Here is a 25,913-nt window from a genome sequence, read left to right as displayed (position 1 = left end):
CCTGTGCGTCAATGGTTTTCCAGTAGTTAAATTTGATTTTTACAAAGTCCCATGCCTAATAAATTGACACATAAGAATTAAGGAGATTAAAATAAAATAACAGAGGCACAGCTAGTCCATAACGAGAGCGTGACGTGTCTACATCCAAAATAATAAATTAATAATAATAATAATAATAAATGCAACCCATGTCCGAATTACAGAGGCTAATTTGGATAAGGAAAACGGTCCAGCTTCAATATTGGCAGAATTCCGTTGTTTGACTGAAGTAGTAATGAATGTGGTATGGATACCGCCAATAGACAACGAAAGCCGGTAGCATTTTCGTTGAACGGCGTCGTTTCCAAGCCAGTTACAGTTAGATGCGTGGGCGGTGGTGAAAATGCCTGCAATTGGATGAAAGCTGCGCCATAATCTGACCATATACAAACAAAGAATATGTTTGTTTGCGTTTTTGGATTATAAATTTTTTCAAAAAATTATTAAAAATATTTTATATCTCATTATATTTTTCTAATTTTTTATAAAAAATTAAAATATATTGATATGAGCTTATAATTATATGTACTTATAATTATATAAGTACACTAGACAGCGATGAAGAGAATATAATTTATTTTTACTATAAAATCACAGTGAAGATTGAATACTAACAAATTTAAAAAAATACAAAAATGAAAAGAATATAAGATGTGTTCATTTAAAGTTTTATTTTATTTTTAATTTGAGTATTAGTTTTACACGATTGTATAATTTGAAATCAAACTCCAAAAACGTAAAAATAGAAAAATTACTTAGTAAGTTGAAATATGAGGAAGTTATAGATAAATGCAGGTCAATTGTTCTTGGTGTGAATTGTGATGGAGGGTAATAAACAGTTGGTCTATCGTAATTAATTAAGGAGTGGCACGAGTACGATGTGGCGTTGGTGTAATGTAATAAACGACAAATGGTGGGGTGGGCCGATGTGGATAAGTAGTGGAGTCGGAATCACCGACCAAAAAACCCAGTACACAATTCAGTTACTACTTACTATTACTAGTATGGAAAGACAACCTCCCCCATAAAATCCAACTATAAATAGAAGACAATACTATGCCAATAATATTATACTCTTGTTACATACATATAAAAAAATAAATAAAATAAAACGTTAAGGCCATATTAACAGTATATATATATATTTTAAAAAGTCACAAAATCTTTTATTTTGTGTTTACATTTGATATGACATTTTATATAATTTTTTTTTTTTTTAAATATTTAAAATTGCATAGTAATAGAAGATAAAAATTGCTGAAAAGTAGTCTTACTCTCTAGTCTCTAGTCACATAAGATGGAACAGAGAAAGAGAAAGAAAGTACTAACTTGTTTGGCGGCGGAAATGTGTTTATAAAAATAATAAAATTTTGAATTGAAATTATTATTTAATTTAGAATATAAACAATATTTTGTGTAAATTTTTTGTTTTAAAGAAACATATAGTTACTGAACAATGAATTTTTAAAAAAGCACACACAACACAAAGAATTCTATTGCATAGAGTTATACAGCAACTAAACTTTATTGTCCTGAAAAATATAACATTCATTGTGTACAGCAAACACTACACAAAACTACAGGCCAAAAATGTGCTTGGAGCACAGAAAGACCATTATTTATTTATTTTTTACCCGAATATCACCGATCTTTTTTAAGCTGCAGTTTGGCTTCTAAGTTTCCACTGTAAGGTGCAACATGGTATGCATATTGCTGGAGTACCGAGAAAATAACCATCTCGACAGACACTAGCACATTCTGGATTGCTTCCTCTAGGTGCTCCGTGTCCAACCAGAAGTGCTGAGATCGAATTACGCCCATTGAAACAAGGATGTCGAGCACTATTCCCTGCAGCCATCACAGCATTTAGGAGAACAACAATCGATGCATATTTAGCCAGAGGAGAATTAGTTTTAGCTCAAATATAATAACAAGCAATGTAATCCTCTATTCGTCATGTCAAAAATAGTTTCCGATAAAAAAAATAGTTTAATAAAGTATTGATAGAATTCTCTAAATTCAACACATCTTGGAGTCACAAGAAAATTTCTAGCTCATTTTTTCAGGTCAGCATCCAAAAAAGTTTATTTGCCTCCTTATTGCCAAGATTTAGAAAAAGGGTCAAAGATTCGAACCAATTCTAAGAAGCTACGCGGCATGCCTCAAATTGATAGGAAATTATCAAGAAAAAATCTCAAAAGCAGTAAAAACTGAAGAGTGCAATAGCGCTATTCGATTCCGAGGAAATTCAATTTCCTGAACAGCTAAAAGAAAATTGTGCTTTCTGCTTAACATTCAAAGAGAGTTCTGTTTAACATTCACTCCTATGGTTGATCATACTTTCTTATATCATATCTAATAAATTGTTAAGATCATTTCCATTCATTTGACAAAGCCACGAATCAACCTTATATTAGCTTGTGCCCCTTTCTGGTAAAACAGAATGTTATGGAAATATCAAAAAAATCAAAGAAGAACAATATGAAATTTAAGATAATTTAGTTACCCAATTCGACCTAAATTGATCTATGTTTAGGGGGCGCTGCTAAGCCATGAATTTCACTATAGTAGAATAAATGGATTACATGAAAAACACTAGAAGGTAACATATATATATAGAGTTGAAACCTTAGAACTATATCTGACATGCTAACAAACCCTACGCTGTCCCATTTCTCATCCGGGCTATTTGTTATCAGGTTTCACAATCCAACATAGATGATGATCATTATTGGTTATGACTAACAATTACTACGTGTTAACTCAAATTCCATTCCGAATAAAATCTGATAAAAGAACTAAACAAATCAAGATGCACATATACGATTGTTACCTGCCAGAAGGTAAAGAAAACAATTCCTTTGATGCAGATGAACTTCGCCAGCGGCTTATGAGGTTCCAATTCTTTTGCAAAAGCATGGTAGAAAAGTACCAAAGCATACATAGCCAAGCAAAATGATAGATTGAGAACAATGGTGAATGTCCAGCTAAGCCAACTGGGATAAAACCCAAGGATTTGCAATGTTATCATCACTACAGAACACACGGGCCGGATGATGACAAACTGCCATGTCCAGTACTTGAGAAGCTTCAATGTTTGCTGATTTAAGCAAACTTTTCGGGGCTGCAAGTAACAACAATGAATGAATTTTCCTAAGATGTAATAAAATCCATCCACAATACTTCAACCACATCAATAATTTCGTCCTCTTCTAATTCAGAATTCAAAATCCAATCATTAAATCATGCTCTCAATTCAAATTTAGCAACAAAAACAACCACAGAAGTTCTTATTATCCATCAATCAACATGCTATATATATAGTACTCTCTCAGAAGTGAATAAATTTTGTGGTCAGAGGGAGTATCAAACTTGCTAATGGAGGAAATCAAAAGCTCACCAGGAAAAGATTCATTGGAAATGAATGGTGAATTTCCCTCCCCTTGACCTCATCAGGTACAATGTTTTTGCTCATAGAAATCTTCAAATAACTATACATCAATGCCAAAAACTTCGCAATAGCCTGCCAAAAAACGAAAAATTCACAATCAAAAGCAATTCCACATAAAGAAAAGGAGCACACGAAACCCTAGCAGAAAGAAGGCACGCACTAAAGCCTCGTAGCATTCTTTAACAGCGTCTAGAAGCATAAAGAAGGGTTTGCTGCCTTTGAGATCCAATAATCCTACAAACGAATTAGCCGCATAAACTGGAGCCATCAGTATGATAATAATTATAGCTTTTTGTTCCTTCGGATTCTTCCAGTAAAACAAGTGTTGCGATACCAACTGAAACGTGAAGTGCATCGTTATCATCGCCGAAAATCCTGAACCCGCCAGCGTCAGCTGCCTCCGATCCATACTGCTAAAATCCATACTGATTTGCTAAATCGAAACGCAAATCGAAACGCTCTGTTCCTGGATTACGAGTTCAATGATGAATTCATCAAGAGCATCGATCAACGATACATGATCAATAAAAATCAACAGGAGAGAAAAATCTTACCAGGCTTGGAAAATCGAGTGAACTGAGTCTTGTTGTTGGAATGGAGTTCTCGACTGGCAGAGGACGAAGAGTCAAAATCGTGTTTGAATTAAAACGGGTGCTAGTGTGAAAAGCGCTTTCGAAGAAAACCGTGGTCCACGTAAAAGTCAAAGGTCAAAAGCGTCATTAGACGCTTCCGTCGCGCGCTGGGAGCTGCGGCTCACTATATATATATATATATATATATATATATATATCTGGGGGAGGTGTGGCGCCGGTGGGTGATGGCGACGTCGCAATCACAAATGAGGATAGGAAATTCTGCACCTGAATCAGTCCAAGGAGTAAAATGTTTTCGGGAACCGACAATTTCCTCGTCGTCGTGATCACGCCAATGTTATCAAGGATGCCTGTCCAAATTATGGTTTCAGTATTGTCCGTCATTCTGGATCGCAATGAACACGCCAAAACGCAACGTGACGACGAGGTCCTTGTATGTGCATATATAAATATATAAGGTTAGGGATTGAGATTGCAAACCTTCTAGTGCTTTTACTTGTTGAATATTGCGTATTGAGAATATGTTCAATGTACTTTTCTTGTCAATTCTACTGTTTCAAGGTAATTTTTGTCGGACGGCGGTTTCGACAAGCGTGGTATATGATAGTAAGGCATTGGTGATTGATGGAAAGCGGAGAATCCTGCAGTCAGGGTCAGTACATTATCCTCGATCGACACCGGAAGTGAGTTGGAAGTTTGATTTTTCCCCTGTCCCCCAAATCTAATCGGCTTCATGAATTGACGTTTCTGTTTTTGGTTAATTGAAGCTATGGCCAGAAATCATTAGAAAGGCAAAAGAAGGAGGACTGGACGTGATAGAGACGTATGTCTTTTGGAATTATCACGAGCCTGTGAGAGGAGAGGTAAAGTAGTTTATCTTAGTAACTTTGGTGAAAAATAAGGTCCTTTTCGGATTTGAGGATAGATTTTAAATGAATGGATAATAGGTAGTTGACTAAGCTAAATTTGGAGATTTTAAATACAAACGAAACTAATGAATTTGATTCCATAATTTGAAATACTTTTAACCCAAACTTTCCGACCATACAGGCCTAAGGGAATCGGTTTGACCAGTTCATGTTTATAGTTGTTTTCATTTATTTATTTATTTTTTGTAATCTCACCGGGAAACTAAAATGATAATGATTGGTAGTTGAAGTTGAGATCTTTTTATGTTTATTAGAACAAAATGAATGCATGGGGTTGTTACTGTTGCATTGCATGCATGAAAGAAAGTGAGTTTGATAAATTTATATGTCCGTTGGTTCATACTTCATACTTTTATATATTTCTTCTTGTATACTAACCCTCTTAAAATTGTAGTACTATTTTGGAGGCAGGTTTGACCTAGTTCGGTTTGTGAAGGAAGTACATGCAGCCGGTCTTTTTGTGCATTTGAGAATTGGGCCCTATGCTTGTGCGGAATGGAACTATGGGTCAGTGCTAATACACTTTTTTCTCTGTGTTCTAATTCACTTTCTTGTCCCAAGGCAATAACCATGATTTTAGGTTGCTTCTGAAAGTATTTCGAATTCACCCGCTCATTAAGGACTGGAATGAATCCACTGAAATCATGCAAATTTTATCTTAAATTATTGCTGAAACAATTCAGTCAGTTCATATGCGTATTTTAACAAATATTTCCTTTGCTTGTTTGAACAGGGGATTCCCCATGTGGTTGCATTTCATTCCCGGTATACAATTCCGGACATCAAATAACCTTTTCAAGGTGCATTTTTAAATTTTGCAGTACATAGTTTCCTATTAATTGTTTTGCAGCTTAAAGATTCCACGTAAATTTTAATCATCAATACAGGGTGAAATGGAGCGTTTTCTTGTGAAAATAGTTAATCTGATGAAGGATGAGAATCTATTTGCAACACAAGGGGGACCAATTATTCTTGCACAGGTAGTTTCCTTGTCTGCACTAGGCTGACTTGATAAATATTTCCTTTCTTTTCTTGTTTTGGAATTCAGGGAAAATTGTCTTCCCTGAGGCAATAGAAACATCTATGTTCTAGAATGGGTGTTGGTAAATGATTCGACCCTCATGTGTTGAAATAAAGTTTTTTGCTTTTAATATAAAACTTTTACAAGGAACCATTTTTTTGCTTTCAATATAAAAGTTTTACAAGGATCCATTTATCTGGAAATGGAATTCACTACTGTGGATTTTACCTAGATGAAACTTGAACAGTAGTTTAATTTTTGAAGTCATAACTCCACAGAAGTATCTTTGAATTTTGTAGTCTGATTTTTTTATTGTATTTTTCTATGTATGATTATGGGAGAGTTATTGCTGTAGGTGGAAAATGAATATGGGAATGTTGAAGGATCATATGGAGTAGCTGGGGTGTTATATGTCAAATGGGCTGCAGAAACAGCCGTTGGTCTTAACACTACTGTTCCTTGGGTAATGTGTCAACAGGAAGATGCACCTGATCCAATCGTAAGTATGTGCATCGGTGTGACTAATCGTTCTTTTGTCTTTCTGCATGACCAAAGACGCGTAACATATCTGACACAGTAAACCTGCAGCATTGGAAAATTTATTTTTATGTCATGTTAACTATATTCTCCTGATTGGAAGGCTCTAGAAGACCCATTTTCTAAATCAAGGAGACATGTGATGTGCAGATTAACACTTGCAATGGGTTTTATTGTGACCGATGGTCTCCAAACTCACCATTCAAACCAAAAATGTGGACGGAGAATTATGCTGGGTGGTAAATACTACAGATTTATGTGCCTGTACAGTTGATCATACTCTCTATTAGTCATGTCCAATGCTAACCTACATTTCCATAGGTTCCTTTCATTTGGATATGCTGTTCCTTTTCGACCTGTTGAAGACTTAGCTTTTGCTGTTGCTCGATTTTTTGAAACAGGTGGCACTTTCCAAAACTATTATATGGTGAGCTTTGATAGTTGTTGACTTGTCTTGTGGAGCTTATCATCTGATAGTCGCACTTCTTGCAGTATTTTGGTGGCACCAACTTTGGTAGAACAGCTGGAGGACCACTGATTGCAACCAGTTATGATTATGATGCTCCAATAAATGAGTATGGTAAGCATCCTGAAATAGTTTCCTTTCTTTCCTTTTTTTTTTTTTTCGGCGTAACAAAACGACTCAAATGAGGCAGAGCAATATGCCTCTGTATGCATTGGAGTAACTTTCATTCATGCTTGGAGTAGCTCACTCTCTTATGCACAAAGTGAGATTTTACAATGGAAGTGGAAATCTGGTGGCTTGGTTTTAATATGCTTGTGTGTGGTTTTTGAAAACTTAGCAATGTGTTGATTCAATATATGTTTCAAATTTTAAATATCTTCATAGCATTATTGGCTTCTTAAGTTTGATTCTTTGATAGTTTTGTCCATTGACAAAGAAACATGAAGATACTAGCATGTACATAACATTTCTTTAGAAGGATGATGCATGGATTGAGGGGAAGAGGGTTCTAACTATGTAGGCATAAAGGAGAGTTAAAAAAAATGCTGATCCTTATTGACGATCTATGTATTTTTTGACAGTCCATTCAGAAAGAGCTTGAAATTCCATCGTATGGAACAGCACAGAAACTTTAACACTAAGGTCAACATGTTAGAAAGTATTTCTTCTTCTAAGTTCAATTTATGCAGGTTATATCAATCAGCCAAAGTGGGGCCACCTACGTGACCTTCATATTGCTGTAAAGAAGTGTGAGGAGCATTTGGTAAATGCCAATGCAACTCAAATTTCCCTTGGTCAGAATCTTGAGGTAATTACATCGAAAACCTAACGTGTTCACATGTGTTTTGGTTTTTATTTTGTACTTTCTGTTGTGATATTTGAGGTAAAAGTAGTTATTTGACGAGATGTTTTGAATGAAAAATTGGATTTTTCTTGTGATGTTTTAGGAAAAAATGAAAAAAATAAAATAAAAAAAAATACAAGCAATTAAGTCATTTTCTATTTAAGAAATAAATAACTCCAAAACCCCCCAAAAACATCCCAAAAAACATATACAGCACCACACCCTTCAAAAATAGAAAGTTGATGCCATGAAAGTACAATCTAAATGTTTGTTTGGATGAAAACTATGAAAGACATGCATATGGCAGTTGAACAATCATTAATTTCTCTGAGAACTGATTATCATCTTTGTTTTCAGGCACACGTATACTACAAATCTTTCAATGACTGTGCTGCCTTTCTTGCTAATTATGATAGCTCCTCAAATGCAACTGTTAACTTCAGAGGGAGATCTTACTTTCTTCCTGCATGGTCTGTGAGCATTCTTCCAGATTGTGTAAACGTCATATTCAACACAGCCAAGGTGACCTACAGACTTTGTGCTTCCTCACAGATTAGGATCCAATCCCTACCTTTTTTTTCTGGCTTTTTAATATTTTGTTTGGCCTTGGAATCTGGATAGGTAATAAGAAAGTATAAAATATTCAATATAGGGATTTTGTGGAACTTGGGCTCTGTTTGTTATCTCTGATAAATCTCAGTCTTTTAAAATATCTCCATAATAAATATACAGGCTTCCGCCTTCCAAACAACTTTTTATCTTAATTGATAAGAGGGGATGGATGCTGATCAGAATCTTAAGTGACTATCTCTACTGTTCCTTTTACATATTTGAGGCCAAAATTGATCAGTAACTATAAGGATTCCAATTGTTCCTTTGAATGATTAGTTGTGTAAATTCAATCCCTAACATTTTGTTCATGTTGTTGCATATGTGTTCTTGTCGGCACTACTATTTCGTGAATGATTATATTGTAATGTGAAAATATGCTTATTCAATATATAAGAAGATTGGTTTGGCAGAAAATCAGCTCTAATTTGCCAAAACTCTTCATTACATGTTTCTTGCTCAAAGGTTGTTTCACAAGTAACCCTAGATGATGATTCTTCTATTTGGGACGTAACCATGCCATCATCTTCTTGGAGTTGGTATAAAGAAAAAGTGGGCATTTGGAGTAACAACTCGTTTGAGGCTTCAGGTTTACTGGAGCAGATAAATACAACCAAAGATTCAAGTGATTTTCTATGGTATACCACAAGGTAAATCAGTATAACTGTAGTTTTTGCTATTTACTATGTATATACTATTGTGCTGGGAACAATTCACTAAATCGCAAGAACCTAAATTTCAAAAATAACAGTGACGGACAGGCACATGATGTTGTCCTAGTTGGTGTTCATGTAATAAGTAACCTATTTTTTCTTGATTTCCTTGGCAAACAATGTGGCACGCAGGACCTAGAGGTGTTGAGAGTTGAACTCATGACCATACAGTTAGAAGTTCACTGCAATACCACTAGGCCATCCCTTACGGGACTTTACAATACATAATATTAATGTTATGCAATGTGGAACCTGTACATCCAAAGATGACTTAGGCTAGTTTTAGACGTTCATCATTTTCAGCAACATATGCTATTAACCTTCTTCTGTTTTTTTTCTTGTTTTTTCATCTTGGGTTTCCATTCACAAGGAATTTTGCAGTACAGGGTAATAGGGTATCAAGAATCTATAGTCACATGCTCTGTTTACTGAATATTATTACATTTTCTGTTCGTTTTCCCTCTATGGCAGCATTAATGTGGATGAAAAAACTGTGGAAAATCAAACAAAAGAAGTAGGGTTGCTTATCATGAGCTTGGGACATGCTGCTTTTCTCTTTGTAAACAAAAAACCAGTTGGTAAGTAATATATTCTCAGATATTTCTTTTTGCACATTAATTTGTCCATGAATTTCATTTTTGTTTTTTTTAACATTCCTCCAAGTTGAAAGAGATTGATTAGCTTAAAATTTTAAGTACTCGATGTTTAGTTGTAAGTGCTACATAAAGTTTATAATTTGCATTGTTTTTTTTTTTTTTGTTCAGTGAGCTTGGGCCTGTACCTTTGACTTTGTAATTGTGGTTGCAATAAACTTGACTCTGCATAACCTTTTGCGATGAAAGTTTGCGAGTTGTTCCTGCTGATAAATATAGGGTCAGCATAAAGTCTGTAGGGCTCGAAAATTATGTAGTTTGCAGTTGTTGGTTTGGTTGACATAAAATGTAACCTGCATGGTGAAATATAATTGAAAGAAAGGACACAACAATGACTCAGTTAGAAGATACCGGCTACTTTATTCAATTGACTTCTTTACTAGTTAAAGTCAGCGTGTACAGATTACTATGACTTCTCATCTAACTCATCTACTGAGCAGGCAACAAGAGAAAGTAGAAGTATTCTCTACAACCACTTATGCCCATAGATGTATTTGTAAGCTAAGCTCCCCTTGTCATCAATCTCCAGTTGAAACCACTCCACTTTGGATTCCCAATAAGTGGCAACTTCTAATCTATAATATCTAACCAATTTGTTATTAAAATTATTTTGCTCATGCTCTAGTTTGTGGTTAGATTTTTACTGCAAGAGTGAAAATTAATTGTCGTATTGTTTTCAATAATGGGTAAGTGAGGTCGAATACAAAAGATTGAAGTAGGCACTCACTAGTAAAACTGAAGCTGGCACTCACCACTTGTTAGCTGAGGTATAGATTTATTTACCTGAAGATTAGGATGGTCAAAAGTGATGGAGTATATGATTATTGCTAGCAATAGTGAATAATGGGAAACTGTAATGAAAAAAGGTAATATAAACAGTATGAACTGAAACCAAAATTTAATGATGCATGATAATATTGTGCAAAATATGTTGCATAGCTCACGTTAAAAGTTAAAACAGTATGTGCCGAAACTAATGTAGACACAATAGTACGAGAAAGGATAGTTCTTGCTTATCTGATGCACGCTTACCTTTTCCAGGGTTCAGTTATGGAAATCATGATGATGCTAGCTTCACACTTACTGCTAAAATAAACCTTCACAGTGGAAACAACACATTAGATGTGCTGAGTATGATGATTGGTCTGCAGGTTAGTGTAATTAAAAGTACCAAAAATATACCTCTCATGTATTATTTGATAATATAATGCATGAATAAACAGTGAAGACTATGGTATTAGTAAAGTCATTGCAATCTTGCACCTTAGCAACTCTTGATGGGGTTCTACAACTAATCCTTAGCATTTTTCAGCTCCATTTTCCTGTCACTTGATTACATTGAACAATTAATGATTTCGACAGTATTAATTTTTCTGTTGCCCAAACTATCGATCCTCAGAATTATGGGCCGTGGTTTGATATCCAAGGGGCGGGACTATATTCTGTCATTCTTATGGATTTGGAGGGCTCCAAAGCAGACCTTTCCAATATGCAATGGACTTACCAGGTTGGTAGTTTCATCTCAATTTATTAAATTGGTACATATCTCATTACTTGTTAGCTCCATATGCAGTATGAGTTTACCCAATTTGACAGCGTAATGATATAGTCCCCGACATTTTCAGGTTGGACTCGAAGGCGAGTTCCTTGAACTGGAGAATGTATCTATGGCAAATAGTTCAGTATGGATCCAGGGAAGTGCAATACCTACCAACCAGAGCTTGTTATGGTACAAGGTAATTAGAGCTTATCCCAATCCTTAGTAGGCACATACTTATACTAACACATCTTTGTCGAGCTATGCTCGCCAAGATTATGTCGAGAATGCGAATCTACATTTCATTACTATCCCCTTTCGCGAATCTACATTGCGTTGGTTCCGTTGGTTCAATCGTTTAACTCACTTTTGATAACATTTATCAGACTGTCTTCGATGCCCCAGAAGGTAACGGTCCCGTGGCGTTGAATCTTTCCGGCATGGGGAAGGGTCAAGCATGGATAAATGGTCAGAGTATAGGCAGATATTGGTCTTCAAATCTCTCACCATCAAATGGATGTTCAGAGAATTGTGATTACAGAGGAACTTACAATGCCGGAAAATGTTTGAAGAAGTGTGGCCAACCTGCTCAGACACTGTAAGTAGAATCCGAAATCTGAAGGCGTAATCTGCGAAAAATCCGAAGTGGCTTTTGATGTCTATATTTAACTTCTTACCCTCTTCTACGATCCTTCTCAAAATATCGACTGCAGTTCAGTTTTAGGTTGCTGAATTCTATGAACCATCTCCAGGTACCACATTCCGCGCCCTTGGCTAAATCCCGGCAAGAACTTACTAGTCATCCATGAAGAACTCGGAGGTGATCCTTCGACTATCTCTTTGGTTGCCCAAAATAGGCAACGAATATGCAATCGTGTATCAGAGACTGACCTTCCGCCTGCTGATACTTGGGAATCGGGTGAGGATTTTGCATCTAGGATACCGGAGCTTCGACTGACCTGTGAAACAGGGTGGCGTATAGCTTCGATTCGATTTGCCAGCTTTGGGACTCCAGAAGGAAACTGTGGAGCAGTGAAACAAGGAACTTGCCATACTGATGTCTCGTCGATTGTTCACAAGGTAACAAACATTTTAGTGCAGCAATTTTACTCGATAAGTTACTGGACATGAGCAGTTAATAGATACATTACCTGGCCAGCTGATGTTGGTATTTTTCGAATTTGTTGTCCAGGCATGTGTCGGTAAGTCGGGATGTTCGATTCCAGTCTCCGGAGCTGAACTTGGGGACCCATGTCCGAATGTTGCGAAAACTCTAGCAGTTGAAGCCCTTTGTACAGCATGAGTTCAATCTACTTTACCTGTATGATTTTCTTGCTTTCCAAACAGAAATTATCCATAATAAATGCAGATTTATAACCCGAAACATCTGTCTGCTTCCAAATGTTATATGTTCTCCAGAAATAAGAGTTCTTGAACTCGTATCGCATCACGATATTTAGATATATGCACACATGTTTTCGGGTGCCATTCATTGCGTAACTTTTCAGCAAATTCGAACAATAGTGTTTAAAAGGGACATCTCACGGTACGACAAGGATGATCTTCCCGATGTGCTTGCTGCTCTCCATAAGCCTGTGAGCTTCTGCAGCTTGTTCTAATGGCATGCTTTTGTATACAACAGGTTTTACCTTGCCTGCAGCAATTGCTGGCCAGACATTTTCCTCCACCTCCCTCACAATTTGAGCTTTGTTTTCGGGACTCCTACTTCGCAATCCTGCGGCTGCAAGAACACGGCATTTTTTAGCCAAGTATCCACAATTCAACGTAAGGGTTAATCGTTTGGGCAAAGAATCAGAACCTACAGACAGACACTGATTATACATATATATATATATATTATATCACTGCAAATTCTTTCTTGCCATTTTAGAATCCTAGAATTGAAAGAACAAGAGGTGTGGTTTTTAATAACACTTTATCAGTAAGAAGGCTTAAGCATTTTACACTGGATAGTAAGGCGTTTGGCGAAGACAATGCCGAGGCTTATTTCTGATACAAATCCACCCATGAAACCTATTATGAACAGCCTCCCATCGAGCTTCAGAGCTTCCAGATTCTTCTGCAAGTAAGGACCACCGATGTTGTCTAATATGACATCAACACCTGTTGATTCATAAATTTAATGTTTAGATATTCAGGCCAAAGAAGAGCTGAAAGGCAATCGCAACACAGTTCTCTATGCTATAAGTATCATACAAGTTCAGAAAATATATCCACCGAGATTGAATTGGTTTTGGGGTTCTCTAAGGTTTTCACTACTCACGAAAATTTTAATCTAGAAAAACATCAAATCAAATATCTATTTTTTTTATATTACATCAAAATCTAGTTTTACATTCAAAATACCATATTAACACATTTTTATATCATATCAAATAATTATTTCAACTCAAAATTTTATTATTTAAAATCCAAATTCCACGCCCGAACACACAAAAAAGAGAATGTAACCCTTTCACCTTTTCCTCCAGTTTCTTCCTTTACTCGGGCAACAAAATCCTCAGTCTTGTAATTGATGCAAACATCAGCTCCGAGGTCCTTGCAAGCAGCTAGTTTTTCCTCGCTTCCTGAAGGATTGAAGTTAGCTACATCAGTCGCGCACACACACACATACATACAGACAGAAAGCAATAGAAATCATTCAATAATTCAAAACTGTGCCATCTTGGTAGTAACCTGCAGTGACAAAAACTTTGATTCCGCGGTATTTAGCCAGTTGAATTGCAAATGTACCAATGCCACTGGAGCCCCCATGTATCTGAAAAATTTCATGTAAAATTTCAGTACAAAGCTACAAGATTCATGATATCAGTTGGCACACACCTGCAGTAAAACCTCAGCAATATCTAATACTGTCACTAATTTTGTAAAGTGCTAATTTTTATAAGTAAACAATCTTCAAGCACATTTAAGAGCTTTTCTCCTAATTAAACAATTTCAAAGCTTCACTTATGAAGTTGGGCTTGAACCATACTACTTTTATGTTGAGCTTTTAGTTAGTTTTAATTATATAAAGGCATATTCTAATAAGGTTATTGTTAACTCTTTTTGATGCTAGTGATGTAAAACACTAAAATATCATCAACAATGAGATCAGAATATGTATATGTGTATATATATATATATCTACATATTACACACACAATAGGATCAGTTCATAGAATGCCATCAACATAAAGTGCAGGCTTATCTGTGAGATTAATATGTCCAAAATTTTCCTTCACAATAACATTAAAAATTCAACAAGCAGACATCTTCTTCACAAGAACAGTCGATTGCAAGCTGAATGCTGCATAAGACACAAATTGGAACAATGAAAACATACCAGGAAAGTTTCCCCCTCGGATAAGTGGCTCATCATAAATACAGTGGACCAAACCGTGCACGCTACCTCAGGAAAACTAGCTGCATCATGAAGAGAAACACCTGAAGGATTAGGAAGAACTTGCCCTGCAGAGACAGCAACTTTCTCTGCATACCCTCCTCCGCCAAGAAGTGCACAAACCTTCTCCACAAGAAACACCTCCGCTTTAATAATTCAGATAATCACACTAGAAAATATGTTAATCATGTATCCAGTTCTGAATTTCCATATTTTGACAGAGATCAGTCAATCAAAGAATAGCTTCAAAGTTCAAACACATACACAACAAATTCTTACGACTACAGAAATATGGAAACAAAGCACGCCAAACTTCCTTTTAGATTTTCAATTTTCAGAGGTAGTAAAAGAGTTTTCCATAATTATCTAAAATGAAGGATCAAAACAAACCGAGATCATCCAATATATATATTTACGAACACATAACGATAACGCGACGGCAAACTCCACTGCATAGCTGATAAATACAAATTGAATAAGCTCGTTGTTTCATTATTTCATCAGCGGCGTGCTCTACAGGAAGTGAATAGACGCAATATCCGAGAAATTAAAACAAACCTGGTCCCCAACTTTCCACCGATCAACATTTTTGCCGACTGCTTCTATGATTCCGGAGCATTCTAGACCGAGATATTCGCTGTCACCCTTAGGAGCGGCATACCTACCCACCCGCTGGATGGTGTCCGCTCTGTTGAGGGCGGTGGCTGCAATCCTAATCAAAACTTGGTCATCTTTGATCTGAGGATCCTCCACTTCCTGCAACTTCAGGACTTCCGGTCCCCCCGGCTCTGTGATTACTATCGCCTTCATGATTTTCTTCCTTATTGTTTCGGATGAACGATCCAAGGATTTTCAGTACCAGATAGACTCTCCACTCCAGCACTGGTTCACAGTATAGAGGCCACTATATAGAGGTCATTGTGTCCGGTGATCTTTACTGCAGTAAGTCCAGCTCGAATCAAATCATTTTGTATCGAGCCGTACGATGAGAAAATTTCCTGTAGTAAAAAACGTATTTCCTAGTGTCGTTTTTGTTAACACGCTTTTCCATCACTGGCCCATAGGCTACAAAAAAGTGGTCCATAATAGTAACTTAACTGGGCCACCTGAAGGCCTAATTATTTGGGCCCTTACTTCTTTTTCAGACCCGGCCCAACTAAGCTTAATAATAACTATTCTCGTGATCTTCCATAATAAGTCAAACAGACGTCACAGGCTGAGGCTGGAAGCTCGATCACTGCCAAATCCTTGTTACAGTGGATATCCAGACAGCGTATCATCGCGCGACAAATTAGTTGAATTAACGTGGCAATCGCAGGCGATTAGTGGTTGTTAATGCTGCAATTATTGGTAGGTGTTGGAGTTGTTTATATGCTGATTTGTTTTTGTGATATTGTTGTCTTCTTTGGTGTGATGCGAGTTGGTGTCTTTTGCGCATGAGTTTGTTTGACGAGACGTGCTCGTTCAGTTTATAGGCGATTTTTGGCAGTGATGGCTGAGTTCCGGGAATGGTGGCTTACCAGTGTGGTTGTGTTGTTTTTTGTGATTCCGAAAGTTTATGGTTGGGGAAAAGAAGGTCACTTTACTGTTTGCAAGATTGCTGAGGTAATTTCCTTCGACAGAAGCTTTGGAATCTCGATAGTTTGATTGATTGTTGTTTGTGACTGTGAGTTGTTGATCTGCGATGTATCTAAGTGCCCTAATTTTGAAAAATTCAATTAGCTTATTTTAGAAGAATTCTTCCAATGGAGTCCTATGGAGTGATGGGAATGCCTTTTGTTTATACAGTATTATCTAACTGAAGAGGCTACGGCTGCAGTGAAAGCGCTGCTTCCAGATGAGGCCGAAGGAGAGCTTGCAGCTGTTTGCGCCTGGCCAGATGAAGTTAAACACAACCACCTCTACCGCTGGAGTAGTCCATTGCACTATGTCGACACACCTGACTTCAGATGCAACTATCGATACTGCCGTAAGCGTATTCTCTTGCTAAAGTGAATTTAAGTTTCTGGTTTGTGCTGCTACGTCTATAACTTTCCTGATTTATGACAGGAGATTGCCACGATTCGTCTGGAACTAAAGATAGGTGTGTTACTGGAGCAATTTATAACTACACAATGCAGCTTGTTGCAGATGGTGATGAATCTGTTTCATCTGCTGCCAAGTGTAAGTATCCAGCGTTTGTTGCTTGGTTATGCCCTCAATGTTATAACTCAATACTTTTCTTCCTATTGCAGACAACTTGACGGAGGCACTTATGTTTCTCTCCCATTATATCGGCGATGTTCATCAGGTCACCTCATGTTCTTTACAAATTCTTTACTTGATGATTTTCTTTACAATCCATGATCAATGTAATGATCTGATGAATTATGATAATTTATTTAGAAATGTAGCATGCACAGACTTCAGTAATAGCAACGATGCAATAACTAAGTTGATTCAATCATGCCTAAAATTCTAATGTTGGATGGCAGCCGTTGCATGTTGGCTTTCTTGGAGATTTAGGTGGAAATTCAATAACTGTTCGTTGGTATAGGAGGAAAACAAACTTGCACCATGTAAGTTGCGGGCTATTTCAACATCAAGTTTCTAAATATTTTTGTTATTTTGTGCTTCTATATTAAGTTTTTGACTGACAGAATGTTGCCTACAATGTCCTTATATCAGGTTTGGGACACCATGATCATTGAATCTGCCATGAAGACTTTCTATGGTAAAGATCTAGCAACAATGATACAAGCCATTCAGAGAAATATCACGGTATCTAATATACTTCGAACATTTCGATAACATAGACTAGAAGGGTTCATCCATGATTCAAAATCTTTTGTGACTTGCTGGTCATGCACTCACCATGGCTCATCTTTATTGCCATTTAACTCACAAATAGGACGCCTTCATTGATGAATCAACTTTGAAAAATTGCAACCAGACAGTTTGTCCAGATCCGTAAGTATATTCTTTATGTGTTTCTACATCCCAATTCATGCTTCTACCTAATGACGTGCAACACAATTACACAATGCCTACAAGATCTTATAACAATTTGATCATTCACAGGTATGCTTCTGAAAGTGTTAGCTTAGCTTGTAAATATGCTTACAGAAACGCCACTCCTGGAAGTACCTTAGAAGGTAATGTTTTATCTAATTCATCTGGCCTGTCTGCTGAAGGCTATCCAATTGTCAATTATCCATGCCATTTCTTGTGTTATTGCAACTTTTTTTGTTCTAGTTGCCTATTGTCGAATGATCTCTTCAACATTTTATAATTAACAATTCTGCATGTGATTTCACATATCCCAAATTGCTCGGGCACATGAGTACTAAGGATCCATTTCTGTGCAGATGACTATTTCTACTCCCGATGGCCAGTTGTTGAGCAGAGATTGGCCCAAGGCGGGGTCCGTTTGGCAGCCTTACTCAATAGAATTTTCTCCAAACATGAATCAACTGCAAGAGCATCTATCTAGCTGGAGGATAGTTATGAATACACTATTATATACCATTATATGGACCCTTTGACCTTCTCTACTGGGTTGCACTTTCACTCACGTCAAGACGATATTATGTTGCTTAGGTAGCTTTTCTGTTAATATTTAACAGTTAAGTCATCCACTCCCCCTTATATGATTGGATGCCTTGGTATTTTAGGATATGCTATCCCATCCTATGTTGCTTGTAAGGATTAAATGCTTTATTAACACATGCAAAAACTATGGGAATCCTTGCCTTGTAAGCATTGTTTAACTTAAATATCAATTATTTGTGTATTTTTATATATAGATCAGTTCAACTATCATGGTGGGTCATAATCATATTGTTTTCTTAGGAGCTAAAGAAAATTCCATTGTCACAATGGTAAAATCCACTTTTTTAAGAGGGATTTGTGTGTCTTTTTGGGCTTGGTTTCTTTGTTTTTCTACAGTTCACCAACCTTGTGTTGAAGCATGGAGCAAAGAGGGACATGCAATGACTTGCAAAATTGCACAGGTAAAATTATTTACACTAATCTATTATGAGTTTGTTAAAATCTCCATTTGTTCTAACAGTGTTTGGGTCCCTAAACAATAGGACTTGCTGGAAGAGGAAGCAAAACATGCTGTAAAAATGCTGTTACCTGACTACGCTAACGGTGATTTGTCAACGCTGTGTGTGTGGCCGGACCAAGTAAGGCACTGGTACAAGTACCGATGGACGAGCCCTCTTCACTTCATCGACACACCTGACAAGGCTTGCAATTTCAATTATCAAAGTGAGTTTAATTAACAGTTGAGGTAGAGAATTGCTACTGTTGTTCTTCTCTTTGATTATCATAATGGAATACTTACGGGTGCACGATGAATAAGGGGACTGCCACGATCAACATGGAGTCAAGGACATGTGTGTTGCAGGCGCCATTCAGAACTTCACTAACCAGCTCTCGCATTATCGCCATGGAACCTCTGACAGACGCCGTAAGAAACCATGCCCCTCTTTTCCATCTCTGCTTCAGTTATATTTATTCATCTTTCGTCTAAGGCCATTCTGATTAGCATATTTGAAACATAAAAATTTCCATGGCTGTTATGGCAGACAACATGACGGAGGCATTGTTGTTCTTGGCACACTTCATGGGAGATATCCATCAGGTAACCAATATACAAGTAGAGATCCAAATTCCTTATTTCTGCAGAGGAGAAAACATTATTGTATTTCTAATCTTGATCATAATTGGGCTATTGATAGCCGATGCATGTGGGGTTCACAAGCGACGAAGGAGGAAACACCATAGACTTGCGCTGGTTCAGACACAAGTCGAATCTGCATCACGTGAGTATTACCCACATCCATATATATTACATCTTACAGTTTGTTCTATAAAACACCATTCCATATCCAGCAATTTCATAATTTCTGAAATTTCACTACAAGTCAATTACTTTTAACTCACTTATTGTGCCAAAACAATGTATGCTTAGGTGTGGGATAGAGAGATCATCCTTACAGCAGCCAAGGATTACTATGGAAAAGACATCAACCTACTCCAAGAAGACATTGAAGGAAACTTCACTGATGTTAGAAACTGAAAACTTATCATACACCACACCCAATCTTGTTAGTTTATTGTTACCTCAATTTTTTCAATCTTAAACAGGGGATCTGGTCTCCTGATGTTGCCACTTGGCGGGACTGTAGTAACCTCCTTTCTTGTGTCAACAAGTGAGTATATATACATTCATATATATATATATATATATCTTCACCTTGGGACATATTTTCACTCTCTAGTTTTTGCCTTATCATAATCCATTATTCATTTCTACCCAGATATGCAACTGAAAGTATAAATATAGCTTGCAAATGGGGCTATAAAGGTGTTGAATCTGGAGAGACTCTTTCAGGTATGTTTATGGGTTTTTTTATTTTTTTCCCTTACCTTTGTGTCTTTTTTTTTGTGTTACCCAGTGATGTTTGTGTTTGATGAACAGATGATTACTTTGATTCAAGATTACCTATTGTGATGAAGAGGATAGCTCAGGGTGGGGTCAGATTGGCCATGATTTTAAACAATGTCTTCAGTGATGACCAAGATGACTTTATGGCTGCAACTTAATCAAAACAATCAACATCCATTTTCACTTCTTTTTAAAGTTTTTTCCAAATACTGTAATATTCTCTAGCCTTGCAATTATTAGCACAGAATGACACAACTGACTAGATAAGTTAAAAAAATTCTTTGCAATTATTGTCCCCACATTTGCAAGCTACATTTATACTTTTAGTCAACCAATTATTATACACTCCATACACATATATCTAATACCATTGGACACGAGAATGACAACCATTATTGTACATTGCAACAACCTTACTAAATAGTAAAAAATACAGGATAAATTTTTAAAAAATACAGGTATTCTACTGTAATAATCTATTGAGACTGTATTTTACTTTAAGAATTTGTGCACTGTAATCTGGTAAGTTTCAGGTAATAGAAATTCAGACAACATGCTAATTACATGGAAATATTAACATTTGAACCCACAGGCACAGAAGCATAGATGACAAAACTAAAACCATATGATATACCATCTCATCTATGATCTAACGACGAACAAAGTGGTTAAGTCGCGAGTTTCATATACCATACGCATCTCCTATCATGTCTGAGCCAAGACAAATTAAAATTCACAAACAAAAAGCAAAGAGATATCGATCTTGGGAGGTTTCACAATGTAGTAGATACTTAAATTAAGGCCACTACAACAGCAGATTTTTACTTTAGTTTGGAAAGGCAGACTTCAAACTGTACATACATTTACAAATTTCCACAAGCACACATTACAGTCACACCCCCGCCCCCCGCCCCCACCAAATCCTAAGGCTGAACCTCGGCCTATAACAAATCAAGGCTGGGTTTTGTTACTAATGAGATGTGGATAAGACCACTTGAATTCCAAGACTACTTTTCAAGACATTTCTTGCTCCTCGGAGCATCCAACATCCTGAGAACAAGAAAGATCTGTAATCCATAAATGGAAACTACGAGGAAACCAGTCAATTACCTCACATGGGTATCGTAGGCATCAAACAGGTTTTCGGGAATGATCAGAGGCAATTTGTCTATATACATGAAGAGCCTCTTCAAATTCTCCCTCGTTATTGCTGTCATGTCGATCACATCTCGGCTGTCCAATAACACCCACAGATCACCAGCGTTCACCTGCTTTAAGCTGTCGCGGCAAAAGGGACATGATTGTGATCTTGTGCGCCTGCAACCATGTTCATAAGATGGCAATGAAAAGAATTTGTATACATTAAGTAATGCTAGAACAATTATGACCTTCTCATTGATTCGTCTTGTGTAAACGAACAAATCAATCAGATATACAAGAAGTAATATTAACCAATTATTCTACTTTCAGCTTTCCGTAGAAATAAAATGTTCTTATGAAGTTCCAATTTTCTGTGAAATCATTTTCACGGAAAACAGTCATTTTTTTTAATGTTTGCTTGCTTCTTTCAAGTAGAAAACACAACATTCAGTTCCAAATAAGCAAATATATCACCGCCAAAACTTGAGATTTTTCAATTAGAGCTCAGCCAAGCATGCATATTCATATACAAATTTTAAAAATTCAAGAACAGGTGCTAAGTGTGATAACCAGAAGTACAACCAGAGAAGGGATGTTAACTTTTATGGAGTTTAAAATAAGGAATCTCAGTGGCAACTAGTTGAAGAAATCTACTCGAGGATATCGAGAAGTGATGCATGAACCAAACAAGCACACTTCAATTTTATGTTTTGGAGATCCAAAAGCCAACTATTATAAGAATAAATCAAGCTGGATAGAGTACCATTCTTTGTAGCATTTCAAGCACAGAGCATGGTTGCAATTGGGCAAGACTATTTTCTTGTTCATCTCCATACAAATCCCACATTCTTCTTCCCTTTCAATCTCCGATTCTGAGCAATGCCTATATTCTTCTTCATCCTTTCTCCTGTATCTCTCAAGGCACACAGCTTTCTGCTTCTTATCTTCCGAATCTGTGACTCCTCTTTGAAGTTGCAGCAAAGAAGGATAAATAACAGCTGGAAACAAAATAATTTTCAGTTCCCAGACCAGAAACCCTTTGTTAGGAAAATAGACTGCATATGTAAGAACAAACAAGTTACCATAGAATTCTCTGATGCTTGCTTTTCTCTCATGAGTGGACATGGTGGTAGTGCCGTCAACGTAGACCTGTAATATGATAAAGCTCAATTTATTGCACTCACCAACTGTGGAATACATAGGCAGTGCAGTTCATCAAGCAGATTAAGTTAAGAGGAATAACATCAGAGGACAGGCAAATCAAACATAACATGGATCAACCTTGTATATTAAGATTCTCAACAGTCCTAGTGCACCAGCAAGATGGCAGTCAGTCCATTGAACTAGAAAGAGGAAAAACTGTGCTGCCGGACTGTACGACATTCTCATTTGTAGGCATGCGCCATCATAGTCTCGCGGATAATCAGACGCCCTGTAACACCATTTTGAAACTCAAATTTTAAGATATGTTTCCTTGGTGGAACATTTTCATCACATATTAGAGAAAGAAGCTGAAAAGCAGGAAAAGTTGATGTACAAGGAATAGGAACTTTGAATGGATCTCTCTAAAATTATAATTCATCAATGGTAATTTCATATTGCATTCTTTCCCACAAGTTGTGTCCTATTACCATATTTTGGCTTATTTGTAATATATTAAGATGAAAATCTTCATTGAAACCATCAATTGATTCTTAAAAATTCAAGAAGATATCATTGAAGTTCAAAACTCATCGTTAGTTGAACCTGAAAAGGATACCTTTGTTACAGAATGAAGCAACCGATAAAGTGAACAACAAACTATCTTCAACTACAAAATTCCTGCAATTTCTAATAATCATACCGGAAAAAAGCCCCGGACATCTTTCTGAAAGGAAAATTGAAGCATAAACTACATAATTCTGAGATTCAAGCTCCAAAAACTCTTACTACAAAAAAATATTTCCCGAACAAACAAACCGAAAATTACACGAAAAATACCTAATTCTATGGACATAAAACACAAGTTCTTAGCAAAGGGAAGCTTGATCGATCATTAGGACTGATTTTAAAAACATTAACCGACCGCAGCGCCCGATCAAAGGACCGAAGAAAAAGAGGGTAAATAACTCACAGAGTATTGGCATGCTGAATATCGGCTTCGAGAACTTTAAGCGAATCCTTGAAGGACTTACGCATTGGACCTCCGCCGGCGGCGTACATGTCTTATCCCGACAAAATTCCCCTTTTTTTCCGTCAGAGAATCCAAACAGTCATGTGTACGGAGATCATCTGATAAGTAATTCGTCGATAAAAAGGAAAATTTCGAGGTAGAATTAGGAAACTCGGCGAGAATAGATGGATAGAGATATGAATTTTGGGGAATTGCCTTAATAAATAATATCTTTTGTGCGTAGAAAGTTTCAATGGCGAAGCTCACACTGTGACTGCGATTGAGACTGAGACTGTGAGCCTTTGGCCATTTTTTTATTAGACTCGTCTTCTACTACGAGGAAGAAACAGATAAAACCGCACACGTGCCGCGCCGAAACATATACCGGGATCCGTGTAAGAGGTATTTAATATTAACTTGTATTTTTTTAACATTTTGAAAATAATAATTACTTTAAAAAATATATATACACAAAATTTCAACAATATACTAATTTTAATATATTTTTTATAAACATATAGTTAAATTTTATAAAGTTAATAGTATGATTTTTAATTGAAATAGAAATTTTATGTAAAATATACATAGGGTCCACTAACCACAATAGTATAAATAGATGAAAGATAATAGATAAAAAGTTAATAAAATATTAGATTGTTTACTATTAAATATGATATGAAAAAGACTAAAAATGATCAAAATTAACATTTTTAGAGAGTACTAATAAAAATGAACATACTTAATCTAGAGTACTAGTATTTTATTATACTATTTTATAATGTTCAAAATTCCCCCAAATACAAATCAATGTAATATTATTTCTATTTTTTACTTTTTAGTTTCATTGATTAATTATATAAATTAATAATTTATAATATTATTATACTTCATAATTATTTTAGTTTTTTTTTTTATAAGAAAAAAGTAAAATATTAAATGTAATCGGCCGAAAACAAATCAGTGGACTATATTCACAGTTATTGGGCTAAATGATTGGACTTGTTTGGTCTGACCATGCAAAAAATTATGAATTTATTTGGGCCTATTCAAAATTCTAGGGCTGCGAGATCTTATGCGGGCCGCTACAAAATTGGGCCAGATGGTAGACTGGACAGCTCCGTTTCGATACGGGTCTGGTGGGTGGGTGGTCCGGCCCATTTTTGGTGGGCCCGTTCTTGGACTGGGCATCCCCTAGGTTGGTTTAGTCCACTATTTAGTTTTGATTTTATTTTTTTATTTTTAAAATTTATTTTAGTAATGTGATGATCAACAGTTAAAAACGTTATAAAGAGAATAGAAAAGGTATTACATATATTTTTTAAAATTATAATATAAATTAAATAATACGAGATACAAAACACAATCACATTCTAAAACCAAGATAATTTCGAACTAGATAAAATATATATATATATATATATAAACATCTATATTATCGCATTATAATATATAATATATATATATAATGCATATGTGCGAAATACATTTATTTAAATGGGCAGTATTATGGTGGTCCTCGGTTCAGTGGTCCGCGGAAGCAATCATCCAATGGAGTGATGACATATTTTTTCACAATCGTCGCGGTTGTAGTAACAATCGCGGGAGAAATCAAGAGTGCAGTGCCAGCATGTGTCGTCCGGGTCTTTGTCATAATGACGCTCCTTGCAAAATGCTATATTTATTTTACTTTCAATCAATTTCCTACCATAACCTGAAATATAAAAAAAAATAAATAAATAAACCTGAAAAATATCAAATAAATTAATAATAATAATAATAATAATAGTAATAGTAATAAAAAAAAAGTGAATTTCCAAAAGAACATAGCGCAAAGAACATGATATGTACTCATGCAACCATGCGACTTCATAAAAATATATTTTTTGTCTTAAAAAATACTATTATATATATTTAGATTATTATCCAGATAAAAAAAAAAAAAAAAAAAAATCTATAAATCAAATCAAGCTCCAAGAACAAGCCTAAAGGTGGCAGGAAGCAAAGGGCATGCTTGTTTTCGTTTTATATTTGTAAATTATAAAATTAAGATTTACTACTAAATGTATTTAAAAAGATTTATTTTTAAATAAATGAATGAATTGTTCTTACCTTCATGAGGAAGGAAAATGGAGAGTAAGACTATAAAGAAGAGAAAGCAAGTTAGCTTGTACGAAGACATAATTATTTAAGACAATAAAATAATGTCATGAGATGGATGTATATATAGATGTGTCAAGCAATATATGGTGAGTTTTGCAATATTTTCAAAATCTCTAGAATTGAGTTGTTATATTTTTCTATAAAAAATACATTATTTTTTATAAATTTATTATATCTTATTTGTACACTATATGTGTATGGACAATGGTTTTATCTAGATAAATAAACT

At 35.9% G+C, this 25,913-nt stretch overlaps 6 protein-coding genes across 7 annotated transcripts; 3 read left to right on the top strand and 3 right to left on the bottom strand.

The window, feature by feature from the left end:
* Nucleotides 1-1,523: 1,523 nt before the first annotated feature.
* On the bottom strand, nt 1,524-4,180 carry LOC127249550 (uncharacterized). The gene is made up of 5 exons (XM_051272410.1): nt 4,045-4,180; nt 3,651-3,956; nt 3,440-3,562; nt 2,873-3,163; nt 1,524-1,887 (listed from the first exon to the last, which is right to left on the bottom strand). The coding sequence occupies exons 2-5, from the start codon at nt 3,912-3,914 to the stop codon at nt 1,681-1,683; spliced, it is 885 nt and encodes a 294-aa protein (XP_051128367.1). The 5' UTR covers nt 3,915-3,956; nt 4,045-4,180; the 3' UTR covers nt 1,524-1,680.
* A 397-nt stretch (nt 4,181-4,577) lies between these two features.
* LOC127249548 (beta-galactosidase 6-like) lies at nt 4,578-12,709 on the top strand. 2 transcript variants are annotated; one of them, XM_051272407.1, is made up of 19 exons: nt 4,578-4,766; nt 4,851-4,946; nt 5,407-5,519; nt 5,746-5,812; nt 5,900-5,992; nt 6,389-6,532; nt 6,721-6,809; nt 6,892-6,997; nt 7,063-7,150; nt 7,726-7,844; nt 8,238-8,402; nt 8,955-9,139; nt 9,674-9,780; nt 10,897-11,006; nt 11,255-11,362; nt 11,481-11,591; nt 11,779-11,990; nt 12,145-12,472; nt 12,585-12,709. In XM_051272407.1, exons 1-19 carry the CDS (start codon nt 4,605-4,607, stop codon nt 12,693-12,695), a joined length of 2,514 nt encoding a protein of 837 aa, XP_051128364.1. In that variant the 5' UTR covers nt 4,578-4,604; the 3' UTR covers nt 12,696-12,709. The 2 variants fall into 2 exon arrangements, with proteins under 2 accessions (XP_051128364.1, XP_051128365.1); XM_051272408.1 differs by lacking the exon at nt 4,578-4,766 and having other exon boundaries at nt 4,874-4,946; nt 5,424-5,519.
* A 40-nt stretch (nt 12,710-12,749) lies between these two features.
* LOC127249549 (uncharacterized) lies at nt 12,750-15,717 on the bottom strand. The gene is made up of 6 exons (XM_051272409.1): nt 15,354-15,717; nt 14,739-14,918; nt 14,090-14,171; nt 13,873-13,980; nt 13,358-13,516; nt 12,750-13,133 (listed from the first exon to the last, which is right to left on the bottom strand). The coding sequence occupies exons 1-6, from the start codon at nt 15,603-15,605 to the stop codon at nt 12,934-12,936; spliced, it is 981 nt and encodes a 326-aa protein (XP_051128366.1). The 5' UTR covers nt 15,606-15,717; the 3' UTR covers nt 12,750-12,933.
* A 284-nt stretch (nt 15,718-16,001) lies between these two features.
* LOC127249963 (endonuclease 4-like) lies at nt 16,002-18,575 on the top strand. Its single transcript, XM_051273072.1, has 10 exons — nt 16,002-16,145; nt 16,264-16,400; nt 16,584-16,764; nt 16,845-16,958; nt 17,030-17,085; nt 17,270-17,353; nt 17,463-17,555; nt 17,686-17,744; nt 17,856-17,929; nt 18,143-18,575. Exons 2-10 carry the CDS (start codon nt 16,287-16,289, stop codon nt 18,265-18,267), a joined length of 900 nt encoding a protein of 299 aa, XP_051129029.1. The 5' UTR covers nt 16,002-16,145; nt 16,264-16,286; the 3' UTR covers nt 18,268-18,575.
* A 19-nt stretch (nt 18,576-18,594) lies between these two features.
* LOC127249962 (endonuclease 1) lies at nt 18,595-20,651 on the top strand. The gene is made up of 9 exons (XM_051273071.1): nt 18,595-18,787; nt 18,869-19,049; nt 19,144-19,251; nt 19,370-19,425; nt 19,523-19,606; nt 19,756-19,851; nt 19,932-19,996; nt 20,105-20,178; nt 20,266-20,651. The coding sequence occupies exons 1-9, from the start codon at nt 18,596-18,598 to the stop codon at nt 20,388-20,390; spliced, it is 981 nt and encodes a 326-aa protein (XP_051129028.1). The 5' UTR covers nt 18,595; the 3' UTR covers nt 20,391-20,651.
* Nucleotides 20,652-20,899: 248 nt separating this feature from the next.
* LOC127249445 (E3 ubiquitin-protein ligase AIRP2-like) lies at nt 20,900-23,822 on the bottom strand. The gene is made up of 5 exons (XM_051272209.1): nt 23,486-23,822; nt 22,654-22,804; nt 22,455-22,521; nt 22,136-22,370; nt 20,900-21,549 (listed from the first exon to the last, which is right to left on the bottom strand). Exons 1-5 carry the CDS (start codon nt 23,572-23,574, stop codon nt 21,339-21,341), a joined length of 753 nt encoding a protein of 250 aa, XP_051128166.1. The 5' UTR covers nt 23,575-23,822; the 3' UTR covers nt 20,900-21,338.
* Between the last annotated feature and the right edge of the window lie 2,091 nt (nt 23,823-25,913).

Source organism: Andrographis paniculata, unplaced genomic scaffold (assembly GCF_009805555.1).
Source record: "Andrographis paniculata isolate CXL003 unplaced genomic scaffold, ASM980555v1 Contig36END, whole genome shotgun sequence".
Lineage (NCBI taxonomy): Eukaryota > Viridiplantae > Streptophyta > Magnoliopsida > Lamiales > Acanthaceae > Andrographis > Andrographis paniculata.
The sequence above is the reverse complement of the archived record's forward strand: the minus strand, read 5'-3'. Positions and strand labels throughout refer to the sequence as shown.

Bases quoted from the DNA above. Each gene is read 5' to 3' on its own strand.
- LOC127249550 (XM_051272410.1), bottom strand. From the start codon at position 3,914: ATGGATTTTAGCAGTATGGATCGGAGGCAGCTGACGCTGGCGGGTTCA. The intron at 3,164-3,439 runs GTGAGCTTTTGA...TGTTACTTGCAG, and splicing joins TTCCAATGAATCTTTTCCTG to CCCCGAAAAGTTTGCTTAAA. The intron at 1,888-2,872 runs GTAACAATCGTA...TGATGGCTGCAG, and splicing joins TTTTCTTTACCTTCTGGCAG to GGAATAGTGCTCGACATCCT.
- LOC127249548 (XM_051272407.1), top strand. From the start codon at position 4,605: ATGTTCAATGTACTTTTCTTGTCAATTCTACTGTTTCAAGGTAATTTT. The intron at 4,767-4,850 runs GTGAGTTGGAAG...GGTTAATTGAAG, and splicing joins ATCCTCGATCGACACCGGAA to CTATGGCCAGAAATCATTAG. The intron at 6,998-7,062 runs GTGAGCTTTGAT...CACTTCTTGCAG, and splicing joins CTTTCCAAAACTATTATATG to TATTTTGGTGGCACCAACTT.
- LOC127249549 (XM_051272409.1), bottom strand. From the start codon at position 15,605: ATGAAGGCGATAGTAATCACAGAGCCGGGGGGACCGGAAGTCCTGAAG. The intron at 14,919-15,353 runs GTTTGTTTTAAT...CTTGTGGAGAAG, and splicing joins GGTGGAAAGTTGGGGACCAG to GTTTGTGCACTTCTTGGCGG. The intron at 14,172-14,738 runs GTATGTTTTCAT...GAAATTTTTCAG, and splicing joins CCGAGGGGGAAACTTTCCTG to ATACATGGGGGCTCCAGTGG.
- LOC127249963 (XM_051273072.1), top strand. From the start codon at position 16,287: ATGGCTGAGTTCCGGGAATGGTGGCTTACCAGTGTGGTTGTGTTGTTT. The intron at 16,959-17,029 runs GTAAGTATCCAG...TTCCTATTGCAG, and splicing joins TGTTTCATCTGCTGCCAAGT to ACAACTTGACGGAGGCACTT. The intron at 17,745-17,855 runs GTAAGTATATTC...GATCATTCACAG, and splicing joins CAGACAGTTTGTCCAGATCC to GTATGCTTCTGAAAGTGTTA.
- LOC127249962 (XM_051273071.1), top strand. From the start codon at position 18,596: ATGGTGGGTCATAATCATATTGTTTTCTTAGGAGCTAAAGAAAATTCC. The intron at 18,788-18,868 runs GTAAAATTATTT...CCTAAACAATAG, and splicing joins TGACTTGCAAAATTGCACAG to GACTTGCTGGAAGAGGAAGC. The intron at 20,179-20,265 runs GTATGTTTATGG...TTTGATGAACAG, and splicing joins ATCTGGAGAGACTCTTTCAG to ATGATTACTTTGATTCAAGA.
- LOC127249445 (XM_051272209.1), bottom strand. From the start codon at position 23,574: ATGTACGCCGCCGGCGGAGGTCCAATGCGTAAGTCCTTCAAGGATTCG. The intron at 22,371-22,454 runs GTAACTTGTTTG...TTTTGTTTCCAG, and splicing joins AAGCATCAGAGAATTCTATG to CTGTTATTTATCCTTCTTTG. The intron at 21,550-22,135 runs GTACTCTATCCA...ACATGGTTGCAG, and splicing joins TTGAAATGCTACAAAGAATG to GCGCACAAGATCACAATCAT.